The following is an 18,453-nucleotide window of genomic DNA, read 5'->3' as shown; positions in this document are numbered from 1 at the left end:
TTTGTCAATCTGCCGAGTCTCCAGATACAGTGGCCACTTTGTTTGATCGGTCTCCCCAACGTAGCTTAGTCTGCTTCCACTAGTATTCTTTCCGCCTGTACTGATCTCCCATTCCTTGAAACAGCAGTGCTCAGTAGGGCTCCAAACTGTATCCCAGACCCCATCAGGTTCCCTCCTGTTGTTGGAACAAATTTTCAACCTGCCAGGTGCAGCAATGCCGAGTCTTTGGTGGGACAGCACTGTTCTCCAAGCTCAACAGAAAGCAGAAGATGCATGAGCTGTTTGGGTGTCTGTCCGTCCCCCTTTGTATCTTTCCCTTCTGAGGACACCTACCAGCCCCTCACACTCTTTGTGGAAGCCTCACTCACCTATCTGATCTCCTTTGGGACTTTTGTGGCCTCCTTCAGTGGGTTCAAGAAAATCAAGCAACATTGATCCAAGAAATCTTTTTTCAGAAGAAGGTAAAATTGCATTCTTATGTTCTTCTCCTTTCCACAAAAAGCACAATTCTTAGGAAGATAAGACAAAGCCTAGTGCACCAGGCTACTGCTATGGAGACAGATAATGTAGGCATACCCCAAAAAGGAATTCCTTCCAGCTAAAGAAATCTGAAGAGAAGCTGTCCTTTCCTATACCAGAACATTGGGAAACATTTATGGATTTCTTGTAGTTATGCGCAGAGTGCAAGTGATCAGCATATCTTGTATAAGGTCTAGAAGGACGGTTATCCAGTTTGCCTTGATACACAAGCTATCCTCTTAATAGCAAAACTTTTAAAAGGCTAATCTTGCTAAAAGCACTATCTTTCACATACACCGAGCAGTCTCTTAACAGACGACAAAGCTTTCTGGATCTGCCCTAAAAATCACTATGACCTGTTTACATCTAGGGTACATCTCTCTCCTTTATTCCAACAAGTCTCCACCCTGGTCAGATGCGAAAAAAGGAAAACCAAACCCAGCTATACCATCCACAAGGGGCTTTTATTCTCCCTGTATTTTGTTTATGGTAATTTGCATATACCTCATAATAGATGCAAGTGGTATGACCTTGCCTTGTAGCAGCTCTGACTTTTCATATGAGCAGACCTTAAGGTAAATTAACGGATATACCAGAGATGTTCTATTTTCTGAAAAGAATTCATGTATACATACACAGCAATTCAAAAATTTCAGATTGCCAAATGTTTTAGTAAAGTATATCTGGTTATTTTGGAAATGCATTCTGTTTACAGAGCACTTACTGCAACAGGCCTCAATCCTGACTGGGCCTACCTACTATCATACAAATAATGTTGCTTATGTACAATGGGGAAGTAAGAATTTTTATTTTGAAATTTAAATCTTTTCCATACTAAAGTAATAGTACCTTGGATTTTATTTTATTGTTTGCAGCTGATTCATTTTAAACTAATAATTAGGACTTTTTTTGTTTTATACCAGAAATTATGGAGAAGTCGGGTGAGGAAGGAATGCCTGATCTTGCTCATGTAATGCGCATTTTATCTGCAGAGAATATCCCAAATTTACCACCTGGGGGTGGTCTAGCGGGCAAGTAAGTACAGTGCTGGAATGATTTATGGCTTTTAGTAATTATAATTCTGAATATAAATACAAGTACAACATGTTTCTTCATTAACTGAAGATTTGATTATCTTTAGTAGAGAAGATGTACAAACTTAAGTTACTAAACATTTAACATTGCTCAGTTTTTCATATATTAAACTAGTTTACTGTCTGCACTACAGAAAATATAGACAATACTTTCTATTTTGCCACTACCAGCCCCCCATTCCATCCCAAATAGGGAAAAAATAAAGACTGTTTTGATACATAACATATTGGTTTACTATCCCATACAATTACATTTAAAGATATAAAATTTGGCATATTTGGATTTTTAGTTCTTTATATTTGTTCACTATCTATAGAAAGTGATAAAATAGAAAATTGAACCATTTTCATGCTACTCTGAATTTTTTGCTTCAGGGCCCAATGTGTACTTGGGTCAGTGCCAGCGTAGCTTGCCTCTTCGAAGAAAAATTGTACCCATTTTGTTTAACATCAGCCTGAAAGTTTGAAAGGTAGAAAGCACTTTTCAGTATTAAAATTGTGAAATGTTTTTTAAAATTACATTTTAGGAAAATTTGAGGTAAGCCTATGGGGGGACACCAGGTTTTTTTGCAAGCCTATAGATGGGACACCAGCTTTTTTGCTAATGATTTGTTTGTGTCACTAGCAGTATGAGCCCAAGAGAGAATTTAAGTGAACTGTTGTTCTGGTTGTTTAAGCCATTATTAAGCCAAGGTACAGACCTGTTTAAAATCTTCTACATTGGGATTCCCATACATGGTATCATTTCTCAGCATAAGCCTCAAAAATACCAATTTTAAAATATATATTTTCACATTTCACGGTTTGTGTATGGTAAGAATTGCCGCTCACCTTAGGAATTCTTAGACTGCTGGGCTAAGCTGAAAGTATGAATGTATTCCAGAACTACTGTAATAAAACTTGGGACATTCTGCATGTACATGGTGGGAATTTATGAAATGTTCAAGCAACTCTGAAGATGTAGTGGGATAAAAAATGGAGAGGAGAGGAGAGGAGAGGAGGCTGGGAAGCAAAAATTCAGAAGAGGAAAACGTTGGTCGCATACAAACCTAAACCTTGAAAAATCCTTCGTTACCATTAACTGAACTCTTTATATGCAGGGTAGACAAACAGAAGTTTAGACATGAAATATCTCTCTTCATTTTTGTGGTAGGATGTTCATATTTATATGGCATTTGTCTGCTATATTACAGGGTTTTTTTGTTTTTTTGTTTTTTTTCTTCATTTTTAGGCGTAATATTATAGAAGCTGTGTATAACAGGCTGAATCCACACAGAGAGAATGATGGGGTAAGTTTTACTTTGGGATCTTAGACTTCACTAATAATGAGGAAACCATAATACTTCAATGCAGGTGGGGTACAGAACAAAATTTGATATATATTTACATGTACATCACTGTTCAAAAACTTTATTGTTAAAGGGACAGTGATGTGTGATACCCAATTTTGAAGAATTAATTTTTAATATAAATGGCTGCTTCTGCTTTTCATTCAAGACCATGGAGCCACAATATGGGGAGCTGTTGGTAGTTTAAATATACTCTGGCTTTGAAGTAGGTAATAAGGTTGTAATTTTGTTAAGTGTCCTATACTTTGAAAAATCTAGTGTCAAATTCTGTGTCCTTGTAAGAATCATATTCACACAGAAAATTTCTGTTGACTGTCCACTAAGTGAAAAGGGTCTTGGTAGTGATACTGGCTACGCTTTATTAGCATGTTGCACAGGTGATTCCAGTGAAGATTAGTGTATTTCAGTTTTGAAGATCTTTTGTGAAATGGCTTAGAACTACTGTAATTTACACTTGAATGAAAGTAACAAGTTCTTTGTTCATTCCTGATTTAATATTTTTAATGAATTATTTACACCTGTCTGTTCAACTCCTGGACACTTGAGCTTTCAAATCTTTAAACATTCAATTAGACCAAAAAAAGTACAACACTATACTGGTTGCTGTAACTGTTTAAATTACTACGTTACTGGATTGAGTAAGGAATAAATGAAATTTACAATTTACACTTTTTTAACATCCGTTTTACAAAGTAATTGTAACAGTCATTCCATGTCAGTCAGCTCCATAGTGACAGATTGGTTTAGTTCTTCATGTATAGGAGACTAAAACTTTTTTTTTTTTACTTGTTTAGATAGTAACTTTTAAAAGGCTGATAATTTCTCATTGCTTAGCAAAATGTTGCCCCTTTACCCGTAGGGTTCACTCCCTAAGCTAATTTGTAAAGCTACTACCCTGTTCTCTAAATGGTCCCCAGGAACCATGCATGCTGACATGCCTAAAAAAATTCAGTCAGCAAGTGAAGGCTCTGGTGAGAGGGTGGGTAGGGTTGTCAGATTTTATTTATTTATTTATTTTAACTACTTTGAAATTATTCTGAATCTAGTTGTGCATATAACTAGCCTCTGTAATTATATGATCTTATTGTTATCACTGTCTTTCTCGCCTCACTCCATCTACTTCCCTTCTGTTGGCTGTTAGCTTGATATGTTGTGTTGTCTTAAGAGTGCATGTGCAATTTCAATGTTGGCGGCTGTATGCCAGCAATAAAGTTACTATAAAACTTTCTAGTGTAGATGTGGCCTTAGATTGCAAGCTCTTCAGGGCAGGAACTGTCTTTCTATGTGTCTTTATAGAGCCTAGCACAGTTGGGGGCCTTGATTCTGATTTGCGCCTTTGTGTGCTGTCACAATACAGATAAATAGCTAATGGTTTCATTGTCACGTCTGTCTTTTTAAAAATTAAAATTTGTAGTTTATATTATTTTTTTTGTCTTAGATCATAAAGGTTAGTTAAATTTTACATCCTTAACCCCTTCAAACTGTGCCACAGTTCCTCCCAAAATAAACCAGCATGTTTCCAAGTGTCTCAGCTGTCTTCATATCCTCAAACATCTGCTGTTTCCTCAGTCCTGCAAGTAACTCTGCATCCTCCCAACCCACCATGACTCCTAACAGTTGGAATACTATATGTTCTCTCTGCCTCAGCATCTTTTTACCCATTTCCAAAAATGGAAATGTTTAGGATTAGTTAAAGCACCCAATTTAGAACATTTGCAATGAAAAAAAAAAAAAACTGGCTCCTCTGTCAGATAATTATAAATGCCTGATGGTGCTGCAGCATATTTGTGACAAAGAAAGACTTTCAAAGGAAAACACAAAGGACCAAATTGTTATAATTTGTGTAGCTCCACAAAGGCAAAAACCAGAGTAAACAAATATGTTAAGCATTCTCTCAGCTACTGGTGAATCTCAGGAAATGTCTTGGACCTGCTTCATCAGTTCTTAAATATTATCTATTTGTATTTTATTAAAATAATTGTTTAATTCTTACACAAATGCAAATCTGGTGGGCATAGTAAAAACAAAGGAAGGTCAGGCTTACTATTAAAGGTTATATTTACATTAAATACTGTATTATGCAAAAAGTGTGGACAATACAGTGCAATGCACTTTTTGAGCTATATAAATATAGTTTTCTTTTCTGCTAGAATTAAATAAAATCCCTATATTAAGGGAAATCTCTGTGATCTTTGAGTATTGGAGGACCAAGAGGTCCCTTAGACCTGGACTGCAGTTTAATGCATCAGCCACACTAGGTAAAGGATCGAATTTGATTCTCTGATAGGAATATCTGTCATTTGACAACAGCATTATTTCCCTTCTCTGTCCTTGGTTCATATGTCCCAGAAGGACTTGAAGGGAGGAGAAAATTCAGTGCTGCCATTGGACAACAGAGCTGACACCTCTTTATAGTACCCCAGTAGATGAAAGGTACTTTCCTTTCTCCTTAAGAGAGGCTGAGTCTAGTAGTTCATGTGCTGTGCTGAACCTGATAGTCTAGGTCAGTGTTTCGCAACCTTTTTGATACCAGGGACTGGCTTGCTGCATTCCTAAACTGTGTCTGGCAGGGACCAACTCTGGTCCATGGACCGGTCGTTGAGAAACACTGCTCTAGGTCATTGCTAAATTCACTCCCCCAGCCCCTGGACTTTCCTTCAGTCTCCTGAGCTTGATGCTTAGAGAAGAAGACTGAAGAAGGAATAATTCCATTATTAGTTAAAATGCTTCTGTTCTTCTCTATGTTGTGATAGCATAACTGGAGTGCCCCTACAAACCTGCATTCAATCAGATACCATAGGAAAGGGCTGGATACATACAACACACCCAGTTGGTGGTGGCTTGTAAAGTGTGTTTCAAAATGAAATATTACAATGCTCCTAGTATAAGTCATGTTATAGCAAAAGCAGAGCTTTATATTAAAAATTATGGGCCAGATCCACAGCTAGTATTAATTTGCACAGTCTGGAGCTGCACTGATTTTACATTGCTGAGAGTCTGACCCTATTTTGGTGAACTGTATTCTTACATAGACTAAGAAAAATGTTTACAACTGTTTAATATTTTTCTATATGCAATATTGCTGTAACAATCTTTGAAACTCCTTACTTATGACAACATTCAGAAATCTTCAATCATTCATTTAGTGATGTGTAATATATTTATCAACATTCCATATAATTAATTTATACCGTATTGATAAAGTGATTATATATAGATATGATTTGCATTGCATGTTTTTAATGTACAGTCAACAAAATGTATGGTGTGGGATAAAACCTGAACTGATGAAATTATAAAGTAAAAGGTATTTATATTAATTTTTGTATTTGAGCAGATGTCTAGGTTGTAACAATATACTGTAGTGTGAACAGCTTAAATAAAAAAAGTAATCTTCATTTGATGACAAATGAACTTTATAGCTTGATGAATCAAGAATGTTCAGAAAGCATCTTTTATCGATTATTTTTTTCAGAATACAAATGTAGTTATATTTTTCACAACTATAAAGGCTTTTATTTAAATTGTAGTCAAGTTCAAGAATTTTGTCCTCGGGTCTTGTGCACTTTCTTGTGGTAACTATTTAATTTCTCAAATATATTTCTGGTAAATAATAACTTAGGAGCAAATCCTTAACACAGAGCAAATCTTTAACACTGTACTGGAAGAGATGTGCGGAGGAAGGGATCCTTCCTATAATTTTGCAGCGATGTTTTGTGGGTGGTATTGGAGCCTCCGAGATGCTTGGTCACTGGACTCCTGTGCACTCTTACTTGGTGTGGAGTGGAGTAGTTGGGACCCCTGGCTCATCTGGGGATTGGCCCTGCTTTGAGAAGGGGGTTGGACTAGATGACCTCCTGAGGTCCCTTCCAATCCTGATATTCTGTGATTCTATGATCACTGATCCCTAGGGGCATGCTTGGTTACCAGGAACCCTTGTGTAGCACCCTTGTGTAGTAATTTCACCATTTCTGTTGTAGACAAGGATCTCCATAGATAGGAAGGTGGAGACAAGATCTGCTCCTTAATAGCACTATAAATGTACGTGGTGCTGTACAGTAATCAGTGCCCAACATGAAAATAGACTCTTGCACCAAAAGGTTTGCAATCTAAAGGAATAGTATAATGTATTTTTGCTAACTTGCATTTGATTTTCTCAACGCTGTAGCTGAAGGATTTAAAATGGAAACAACTTATAAAAATTATTTTAAGAGGGTTACAATACTACCAGAAAAAATCATTAGAGGCTAGCTAAAATGTAATAGGAAGAGTTGTTATTTTATTAATTTAAAAAAGAGATTGGATTGCTCTCAGATATTGGGTGTTTTTTTGTTTGTTTTTTTAAGTGGCTGTATTTTTCAGTAGTTCTTTATACTTACACTGTGTACTGATTAGGGCCTAGTCTACAGTAGGTTGATGTAGCTACAGCATTCTGGGGTGTGAAAAATCTACACCTGAGCGCCATAGCTATCCCTGGTGTAGATGCAGCTAGATTGATTGAAGAATGCGTCTGTCAGCCTAGCTTACCATCATTTGGGTAGGTGGTATTCCTAATGAAAAAACCTCTTCCATCACTGTAGGCTTCATTTACGTTATGGGGTTATGCTAACATTGCTATTGCACTGTAGCTGTGTTACTATAGTCCAGTGGTTCCCAAACTGGGGTTCGTGAACCCTTGGGGGTTCGCGAAATGTTACAGGGGGTTATCAGGAAAAAATTCCCTAATGGCAGACAGAGCTGGCCAGCAGCCCGGAGCCCCTGGACTTCCAAGAGCTAAGCAGATCAAAGCAAGTAGATCTATCACACTGAGAAGATTTAAACTTCAAGACTCCTTATAAGAAATGCAAAGGGAGGAGGATATTTTTTGCTGTTTTTAAAATTAAATAGGCAGCTAGTATTATTATTTTTTTAATTATTATGAAGAACAAGTTTAAGCTTTGTTGTAATGTGCGTTGTTTGCCTGGACTGCTCAAGACCTGAATGCTTGTGTAGGAGGAACTCTGAGTTGGCTTCTTAAATACCTTCATGCTGTTTCACATCTGATACTCCTTGATGAAACATAGGAGCCTTGTCTTATAACAGGCTTATTAAAGTGATACAAGCTACAAAAGTGAGATCTTGGAAGAGTGTTGCCATTTTCATAATGTTATAAAAATACTGCTATGATAAATAATAATTAATAATAAATAGTGTGTAATATGCATGTCATAAAAGCAAATTTTATTTCTCCCAGATCACTACTTTTATAATTTATACTCAGATAAAGGAGAAAATTCCTGGAAATATTCATTTTTAGGAGGGGGTTCGTGAGACTTGACATTTTAGTGAAAGGGGTTCACAAGTTATTGAAGTTTGGGAACCACTGCTATAGTCCCTTATTGTAGCCATGGCTTGAGCCATTGCAGCTCCCCTTGAATGTAGAAATGTGAACTGTCAATACTAGCTGCCTGGGAAAAGTGTTTCCAATTTCACAGGACAGGAAACCTCAGTGGAGTTTCAAATATTAACACTTTATGTTCTCTGAAATAAAGAAATTTTTACAGTTTTATATTCAATAACAACAAATTTTGAAAATTATACCCACACTTTAAAACCAAGTTATTCTGATTATTGGAATTGAAGGGTAGAGAAAAGATATGTTATGGCAGCCAGTATTTTCATGAACCCCCTAGAATTAGATATCATTTGACATTTGTAAGGTTAGGATTCCAAGTTTTCAGATAGCTTACAATGTTGGTTACAGCTCTGAAAGCTCTCAAGAATAGGGGCCACTAAAATCAGATCAGAATTGAAGGAGGCAGTGGGAAAGCATAAATGGCAATCAGGATGATTTGCCTATAATATCTTTTGTAGCGAGAATCACCAGCCTTCCAGTGTTATCTAGCTACTATTTCTAGCATGATAGTGAGGCATCAATAATTAAAATATCTTCTGGCCCCTCAAAGCAACAGAGCTGTTTTGGCACTGATCCAGAACTTAAAATAGCCAGTTTGGACCTCAGAGCCATGCAACTTTTTCTCCTGGCAAAAGCACACTAATCACCATCACAGAATAACAAGAGGGTTTTTTGGTTTGCTTTACCCATTTGATTGAAGTAGTCTACAATGCTTTTGCAGCTTGGATGGGGTCTGGGGGAGGATTCCTTCCCACATCATAGGCCACAGATCAAGATGGGTGCCTAAATGTAGGTTGTTGGATTTGGCTTTAGCTAAATATTCTGGATAGTCATTTTCCTGACAGCAACTTGGGAAGAAAAATTGCTAGATCATTGGCGTTTTTGTGAAACAGTATCTTTTATGATGCTGATTGGCAATAGCTTGGCCCTCTACCCGCTGCATTGTACACATGAAGAAAATCAGATTTCAAGTGTCAAAGGATTTTGGCAATAGCTTGGCCCTCTACCCGCTGCATTGTACACATGAAGAAAATCAGATTTCAAGTGTCAAAGGATTTATCAATTAAGTGAATTCTGATACTACAGCATCCATTGTTGGCAGTAAACATTTTTTAATTAAGCTGTTCACATAGGGTGTATATTGCTACTGAATCAGTAGTACTTTACATTTTAAAATATTGACTCAGTAGTTAGTGTAAATTTAAATGGCCACGTTCTTCACTCTTTGGCTTCCACTGAAGTCAATGACTGCCAGACAACTATGTGCATCAAAGGACATAGTTTGAACTAAAGGCCGATTTATTCTGGGGTCATCTTTTTGATATTGTTCTTTGTGCCTCACATAAAGTAGATTGAAATGTTTGTCAATACTGTAAGTCTTAATAGAAACAATTTAAATACAAGGCATTTTCTTAAATGCCCATTCTAAAATAAACAAACATGAATCAAATAACTTAATTTTAGGATGCATGTTGTTAACTTGAGGTATTTTTATATATGCATAGGAGGGCATAAAGCTCAGATCTTTTCCTCAATCAGAAATGACTTTTTATATAATGTATTTTAAAATATATGTATCATTCTAAAATATCCTAGTTTAACTACTGATTTTGGGGTCTTGAATCTTAAAAAAAGGACCCTGGCGAACCCGAGGAAAGTGGAACACAGGGGAAATTGGTGGAAGCTCTCAGGCAAATGAGAATTAATCATAGGGGCAACTACCGCCACCTTCTGGAGGAGATGCTGACTAGTTACAGGCTAGCTAAAATACAGGGAGAAGAGTGCACTGCTGAACCAGCTACAGCATCTACTTCTGATAATCTTGCTGGACCCAGTGACCCAGTGGCAGACACGCAAACAGAATCTGAGAATCATCTTGCTGAAATGCAGAGCTCTAATGAAGATTCAGGGAGAAATGAGATGAGTGATAAACAGGTGTAATGTCTTTGTGTTGCACACAGCCGATTTGATAGCTTGACCTAGTTGTTCTAATGTATTCATATGTCAGCACATTGTTGCATCAGTTCTAGAAAGTTAGTTTGTTTGTACCTACATTTATATGTACAGACTTTTTATATGAAAAGTCATCCTTTTTTGAGTAATTTAAAAGTTACTATTTACTGTAGTTTGGATTAATAAACAAAATGTAATTAAATTTTATATTCTGTGTAGCAGGAAGCAGGACATCTATATTACTGGTAGTTGGTAGTCTTAAGGATTTACTTTTTTAAAACCCTGTGACACCAGTGATAGGAATTTTTGACAGATGCAAAAGCAAGTTTTTCTTTGTGTTGTAAGCGTATTCCTAGTGAAGGCTGAATTTTAATACTTTACATTACATATATTAATTGGCATCTTAATCAAATACACCTTTTGTTCACATTTCTGAATTGAATTATTTCACAGCATAATATCCTACCTATTGCATGTTTGTTTGAATAGTATATAGTTCACATTATCATAGTTACAAAAATAATTATTCACTTGTTTTAGGATTTGTTATGCCACTCTTTTTTTCCCTCAATGTATGGTCCTTTCAATTTAGACTGTATCCTCTGTTCAGTGTGAATATCTTACTTATTTTCTAGAGAACTGTATCCTTCACTATTCCATAGGTTATAGCATAATGTATATCAGACAATAATATGTACTTAGAATGAGTGCTTAGTGTGAAGCTCTAAAAATTTGTTTAAATCCAAATAAAAAATATGATGTGGAATAATATCTGTATGCATATTGATTTTATTTAAGGAATTTTGTTGATATTATGCTACCTCAAGCTTTTTGGAAGTTCATTTGAAATACTAATTATCTAGTCATGGTTTGGAAATACTTTTAGCTACTGTTAACAACAGACAACAAGGATCGTGACACTGTTTATTAAACTAGCTATTCCTACAAATATTCTGGGAGTTTTTATTATCGTAACTCTAATCTGTGTTCTATCAGTATTTCATAGTTTTAAATTAAACACTACAATAAAAATGAGGCAAACATGCTGTTGTATTTTAGGTTATAGTCTACATTTTGTGTTGTATTCCTCTTCATTGTGTGTACACACATGCACATACACACATTCAAGTAGATTAGTGTATTACTATGTTACTGTGAATCTAACTGCCTGTAGTTTATTTCTGAAATGCCATTGTCAAAAGTATGCCATTGTCAGCAGTGACAAAGGTATTTTGTCACAGTTCCTATTATATTTTTGGTTGCAGTTGTTGAAGCACTTGCACAAAATTATAGCTTTTATCATCCAACAAAGATATAAATAAAAGTTCTCTACCTTAGTGAGTAAGATCCTGTGGGAGCCTCTTACTAAATATGGATTATCTTTCAAGAGTTCAGAAATCTTCCTTAGCATTTCACAGATTTTTATAGATTTTTTTTTTTCTTAAGTAGTGATTAGCTGATGGATTGATGGAATAATACACTGGGTGGTTTGTTTAGGTTTTTATTTATATTCATTGCAGTGCATTATTTTTATTGCATTAATATGTTCTGTAAGAGAAAAGCATAGCTAAACTTTTAATCAGTTAGTCATGCTGCTTCCAGAGATGAATTCCAGAGATTCTGGGGACAGAGATATATATATATATATGGAAAATGTGATTTCGTGTATGTGTGTAAATTAGTAAAGAAAACGTGGCCATTCCTTTCATTTTTTACTTCCTCGTGTTACACTTTATTACGTTGTTAGAATTCAATTAATTATGGATGTAGTTTTTTGTATTGGTGAGTATTAATATTTTTCCTCTTCTTTTCCTGTAGGGTGCTGGAGATCTAGAAGATCCATGGTAGCCTTACAAATCTACTAAAATGCTTTTGATTCTGAAAAAAATGGGGGAAAAAACTTAATCAGTTTTCTTCAATACAAGGGAAAAATTCTGGTGGATTTCCAACATTTTGTGAAATGGGCAGAAAGATATTAGAGTTTTCCATCACTTGTTTATTTTTGTGTTTTCTGATATTGCCACTCTTAGCATTGCCTGTATTACAGTATCTTTACCAGCCTCAGGCATACGGACTCCATCTTTGTTGAACTTTTAGCCCTAAAAACCAAGGAAAAAGTGATTCTTTCAGCAAATCAATATATGTACCTGAGGTGCATGGGATTGTAGTTGTACTCTGAAGATACATTATGGTTTAACGAAACTTAACATATAAGCATGAAAGAGTACAAATAATTGTATGAGACGTTACTTATTTCACTTTACCAAGTTGGAAGGCTTTCGCAGCTCTGTGGCTTGGAAGTAATTTCAGTTGGGCAATATGCTATAGGATTTGTATTTCCTCTCCCCCCCCACCCCCCACCCCACCCCAGTTTTACCTGTATTATCAGACTGTTAGGTTTCCCTACAGTGTCCAAATTGTGATACGTTGCCTACTGTTTGCTTGATGATAAATGTATTTGGCAATAATAGAAGAAGATTTTAGGCGTCTAAAACCAATAAGAATTTTACGCAAGTGTACAACACATCCTTAAACTCTTGCTAGAAGAAAAACGTTTTAAAACCAAACTGATTAATTTATGGTTAGATGTAACTTAATTTGACATCTCACTCACTGCTGCAGGTTTTTTTAAAAATGCTGAAAATTTGCCTTTATTATAATGTAAAATGTGATTTTTGTTCTACATGTGGTTTTCTATAGTTTCCTCTAATTTTTCAGCTTCAGATACAGACAGAAGTCTTGTGTAATATGGATATAATTTTTAATTGTTTGCATTATTTTCAAAGCTCAAATTTATCACTTTGAGATTACTATAAATACAGTTAAAATTATCTATTTTAAATCTAAGAAAATATTAGAGATATTTTCATGGGTTCAATGACCTTTCATTTTATAAGCAATGGGCATGGTACAGAGTGGCTGTCATGTAAGGTACTTGAAGATTCTTAGTTTAATTCTATTTTTGCAATAACTTTGATTTTTTTTCTGAATTCTTTTGAGTCGTGCATGTATTGAGTCCAGTAGATGCTAAAAACGGAGAAGAATAAAGTATTTATCTAAAAAAAAAAAAAAAAAAAAGCTATTGGGGAGGGGAAACAATGAATGTATCCATCTGTACATGCTTTACATGCTGTGGATGCCTTGTAAACATTTTCCTATTTGTTTAAACTGTGTTTCAGCGAGGATGTAATTGCCCTTGTGTGTAGTTTAAGCTAATGACAGTCATCAACTGGTTTTGTGTGAAATGGAATTCATGCTATTTTTCTGTAACTTTATCCCCATGCTGAGTCTGTAAAAACACACACACTCACTTACTGGTGCCTATGGGCAGCTTTCCCAATCATTTTGATTCATTGTGTATCTGATTTTTTTTGTTTTGTTTTGTTTTTTGTTCTAGAGAGGATTATTGCCACAATATATTTTATTTATTCATTAGATTTTAGCCTTGTAAGTTAAATTGTTCTAAATGACGATGTTAACAGATTTTTGTCCCTTTGCTGGGTTTTTGGGGTTGTTAAAAGATTGGGAATGAAGAATGCAAAATGGTTTATTGTTCAGACTGTCCGCTCTGGTCCAACCCTGTACTGATAGTACCTTCCCAGTATGATATTGTGATGTTTCATACAATACAGTGAACATAACCAACTTGTTATCTTCAATAAAGGATTGCTAAAACAGTGTGATACACTGCTATTTTGTGCAGAAGGGATTTATGCTGAAAAGGTAGAAAGTTTGATTATCTTTGCTTTTGTGAAATTTTAAATATTCATTTTTGTTTTTGCTGCCTATATATGTGTATTGACAATGCCAAGACTTCAGGGTTTGGTCTTTTGGTGACATACAAAACCAAAAATCTCCGAATAGGCACGTCTGTCCCAAACAGTGGGATGAATTTGGCCCTGTAACTGCCATCAACCTTTCACCTTAGTTTAGTTGTAATTTATCCATTATTCTAGAGGTTGGAAAGTGTGAAATCAAGTCTGATAAGAACTACAGATGGAGTTAAAAAAATAAAAGTGATCAGGATTTGAATTTTAACCATAAATTCATGGACGATCCCTAGCTACATCCGCAAAAATACACTTGGACAGTTTGTCTCAATTTTAACAGCTTGACAATCTTGGTAAATCTGCAACTTCCAATAGTGGCTTTATACTTTCTGGTGAAGTACTAGGTAGCAGTTACTCTCTAATAAAGATGTTACAGATAATAATTAATTTTGGCCCCTATTAAATATTTACACTGTAGTAGAATGTTGTGGGAGAGGGTGAGAATAACAAGTTGACAATTTTGTTATTTCAGATACAAAGCCTGTTGTAATTCCATAGATGAAGTTTTCGTCTGGAATACAGATACCTGCATCTCATCGTTGTCCAAATCAGAAGCCATTTTATCTTCCGGCTGTCACACAAATCAGGGCCATTTTTCTCAGAAGAGATCTTAATCCTTTCCAGCAGTTTCCCAGGTTGAGATTCTAAAACAGGCATTTCACATAAATTTCAAACCCTGAACTTAGTCAGGAAAAAGTGCAGCCATAATGTTCATAAATGGCTCTTAGCAGGACCCGGATACTGGGCCAGAAAACATTTAGTTGCTTTTATAAGCTTTGTTTTATTTTATTTTGGTCAGATCTGTTTGTAGAATGCAATCTCTGTCCTGAACGCCTGATTAACTAGCAATTTTAGTTCCTCTTTATAGTGCAGTAGGAAAACTTGCATTTCTTCTCATAGGCCCTGTTTCTGCAGTGACTTATATTTATACTTCACAATGTACTGTGAATAGCCTTATTGAAGTCAATGGGACTACTCAGTTTATGTAAAGTGAAGTGTGTGTAGAAGTCTTTGCAGGACAGAGCCTTAGTCCATACAATTACCTCACAAATGTAAAATCGGTCGTTCTTTCCCTTAGATACAGATGTTTAGGCATCTGCTTTTTCAGGAATTATGCCATTATAAGTTCATCTGCTTTTGGTTGTTGGGTTTAGTGTGTGCTTGCTGATTGGTGGCAGACTAGATGATCTGGGGTCCTTTCTGGCCTTAAACTCTGACTGTGACGTGGACACCAGATATGTTTTATCACCAGGGCTGTCGAATAATCGCAGTTAACTCATGCGGTTAACTCAAAAATGTGATCGCAATTAATCCCACTGTTAAACAGTAGACTACCCATTGAAATTTATTAAACATTTTTGGATGTATTTCTACATTTTCAAATATATTAATTTCTATTACCACACAGAATACAAAGTTTTGTACAGTGCTCACTTTATATTGGTTTTTTATTACAAATATTTGCACTGTAAAAATGATAAACGAAATAGTATTTTTCAATTCATCTCATACAAGTACTGTAGTATGATCTCTTTATCATGAAAGTCCAATTTATAAATGTAGATTTTTTTTGTTACATAACTGCACTCAAAAACAAAACAATGTGAAACTTTAGAGACTACAAGTTCCCTCGGTCCTACTTCTTGTTCAGCCAATCTCTAAGACAAACAAGTCTGTTAACATTTACATTGTTTACAATGCTGCCTACTTCTTATTTACAATGTCATCCAACAGTGAGAACAGGCGGTCACATGGCACTTTTGTAGCGGACGTAGCAAGGTATTTGTGTGCCAGATATGCTAAATATTTGTATGCCCCTTCATGCTTCGGCCACCGTTCCAGAGGACATGCTTCCATGCTCATTTCAAAAAAAAAAAGCATTAATTAAATTTCTGACCGAACTCCTTGGGAGAGAATTGTATGTCTCCTGTTCTGTTTTCCCCGCATTCTGCTTTTCCCGCATTCTGTCATATAGCAGTCTTGGATGATGACCCAGCACATGTTTGTTTTAGGAATACTTTCACTGCAGATTTGACAAAATGCAAAGAAGGTATCAATTTGAGATTTCTAAAGATAGCTATAGCACTCAACCCAAAGTTTAAGAATCTGAAGTGCCATCCAAAATCAGGGATGAGGTGTGGAGCATGCTTTCAGAAGAATTAAAAGGAGCAACTCCGATGCATAAACTACAGAACCCAAACCACCACAAAAGAAAATCAACCTTCTTTGGCATCTGACTCAGATGATGAAAATGAACATGCATCGATCCACTCTACTTTGGATCGTTATCGAGCAGAACCCATCAGCATGGATGCATGTCCTCTGGAATGGTTTGAAGCATGAAGGGATATCTGAATTGTTAGCGCATCTGGCACATAAATGTCTTGCAAAACCAGCTACAACAGTCCCATGCGAACGCCTGTTCTCACTTTCAGGTGACATTTTAAACAAGAAGCGGGAAGGATTATCTCCTGCAAATTGTAACCAAACTTGTTTGTCTGAGCGATTGGCTGAAGTAGGACTGAGTGGACTTGTAGGCTCTAAAGTTGTACATTGTTTTGTTTTTGAATGCAGTATTTTTTTGGTACATAATTCTACATTTGTAAGTTCAACTTTTATGATAAAGAGATTGCACTACAGTATTTGTATTTTATGATAAAGAGATTGCACTACAGTATTTGTATTTTATGATAAAGAGATTGCACTACAGTATTTGTATTAGGTGAATTGGAAAATACTATTTTGTTTTTTACAGTACAAATATTCGTAATCAAAAATATAAAGTGAGCACTGTACACTTTGTATTCTATGTTGTAATTGAAATCAATATATTTGAAAATGTAGAAAACATCCAAAAATATTTAAATAAATGGTATTCTATTGTTTAATAGCACAATTGTGTTATTAATCGAGATTAATTTTTTTATCGTGCGATTAATCACTATTTTTTAAATTGCTTTACAGCCTATTTATCACACTTCAGCATACCCAGACTTATTCTGTAAGTGAACATGCTGCTAAAGTGGTGGTGATCTCAAAATAACTTGGTTTTCTTTTAATAGTGTTATAGTAGTTGGAAAACATGCTCATCTTTGACTTCCATGTGAAAAAAAGCTGGAGGTCTGACATTGCTTACTCTAATCACTAATTTGTTCATTTATTCAATCTATAACTGCCATGGGCAGCTAACTAACAAATCTGGTTTTTATTATATTCTTCTAACAATACTATAATGGAAATATCCTGAGACAAGGATGAAGAGAATTGTTCATAGTATTCTGGTGTGGCGAAGTGTCTTTCCCACCTAAGAAATTTGTGTTCATACTAAAGAAGTACAACTCATTTTGCTTGCTTCATATGTGAATGTTTTCAGATAGCTTGTCATGAAGTGCATTGGAGAGTGTATTGTCTGGATCTGATAGTTTTGATTTAACTATGAAAATAAAATAATCAGGTATCTCGGTTAAGCGTATAAAATGAAATACGGAATAAAACAATAAAAAACTAATGCAAATGTTGCTACACTGTGGCCCTATTCCTGGAAAGGCTTACTATATGTTTACATTTAAGTGTACAAGTACTTCTCTTGACTTTAGTGGAGCTACTCATGTGCTTAAGCATGCATCAGCCTTTGCAGGATTGGGCCAAAGTGCATATTAACTTTGTGGTAACGTTGGTTATCAGGAATCTTGACACAAACACTATTGCTAAATTTTGAAGAATTTGTGGTTATTGCTGTTATTGTATTGCAATAACATCATGCTCTGATCTGTCCATATTGATGCATACAAAGAGTCCCTGTGCTGTGGAGCTCACAATATAAGAAAAGCAGCATATGAAGGGAGGAAGAAAATAAACACTCAAAGTATTTAAATCATCAATACTCTAAATGCTGCCCCGCCTTGCCAGTTGGCTAACTTCTTGTGGACACCATGCATGAAGTGACTTTTGAGGGGAAAACTTCAATTGAAAGCCCTCTCATGCCAATAGCCCCAGTCACAGTATGAAGTAAGAAAAATATGTTGGATCCTCAAAGGTCAAATCCTGCAATTCCAGTAATGAAAAATTCATAACGAAGTCAATGGGAATTTTGGATCCGTGTGGATTGTGGATTCAGCCACAGGTAATGCTTTTGAAAGAGCTTGTTATGTCCACTTTAAACTGTGACATTTACTATTTAGTTAATGGGAAATGTACTCCAAATTTTAGTTTTACATTTGTTCATTTAAAAACAGAAAATGGGAGAGAACTTTGAAGTTTTAACAGACAGAAAATGAATCAACTTTACAAGTCCTACATTTCCTTCTTAGGTT

General features: G+C 35.6%; 1 protein-coding gene across 4 annotated transcripts in view; it reads left to right on the top strand.

Annotated features, from left to right (window-relative positions):
- The window catches only part of PPM1B (protein phosphatase, Mg2+/Mn2+ dependent 1B), a 116,335-nt gene extending 102,342 nt beyond the window's left edge, over positions 1-13,993 (top strand). For 3 of the 4 annotated variants that reach the window (XM_034764431.1, XM_034764432.1, XM_034764430.1), the window contains 3 exons: positions 1,443-1,554; positions 2,845-2,902; positions 9,993-11,079. In XM_034764431.1, the coding sequence (XP_034620322.1) occupies positions 1,443-1,554; positions 2,845-2,902; positions 9,993-10,298 (476 nt within the window). In that variant the 3' untranslated portion in view covers positions 10,299-11,079. Of the gene's footprint in view, positions 1-1,442; positions 1,555-2,844; positions 2,903-9,992; positions 11,080-12,128 lie in introns of those variants that run through there. The other variant, XM_034764433.1, reaches the window with a different exon arrangement.
- Positions 13,994-18,453: the final 4,460 nt, after the last annotated feature.

The sequence above is a fragment of the Trachemys scripta genome, chromosome 3 (genome assembly GCF_013100865.1).
Source record: "Trachemys scripta elegans isolate TJP31775 chromosome 3, CAS_Tse_1.0, whole genome shotgun sequence".
Taxonomy (NCBI): Eukaryota; Metazoa; Chordata; order Testudines; family Emydidae; genus Trachemys; species Trachemys scripta.
This window is presented reverse-complemented; position numbering and strand designations above follow the sequence as displayed.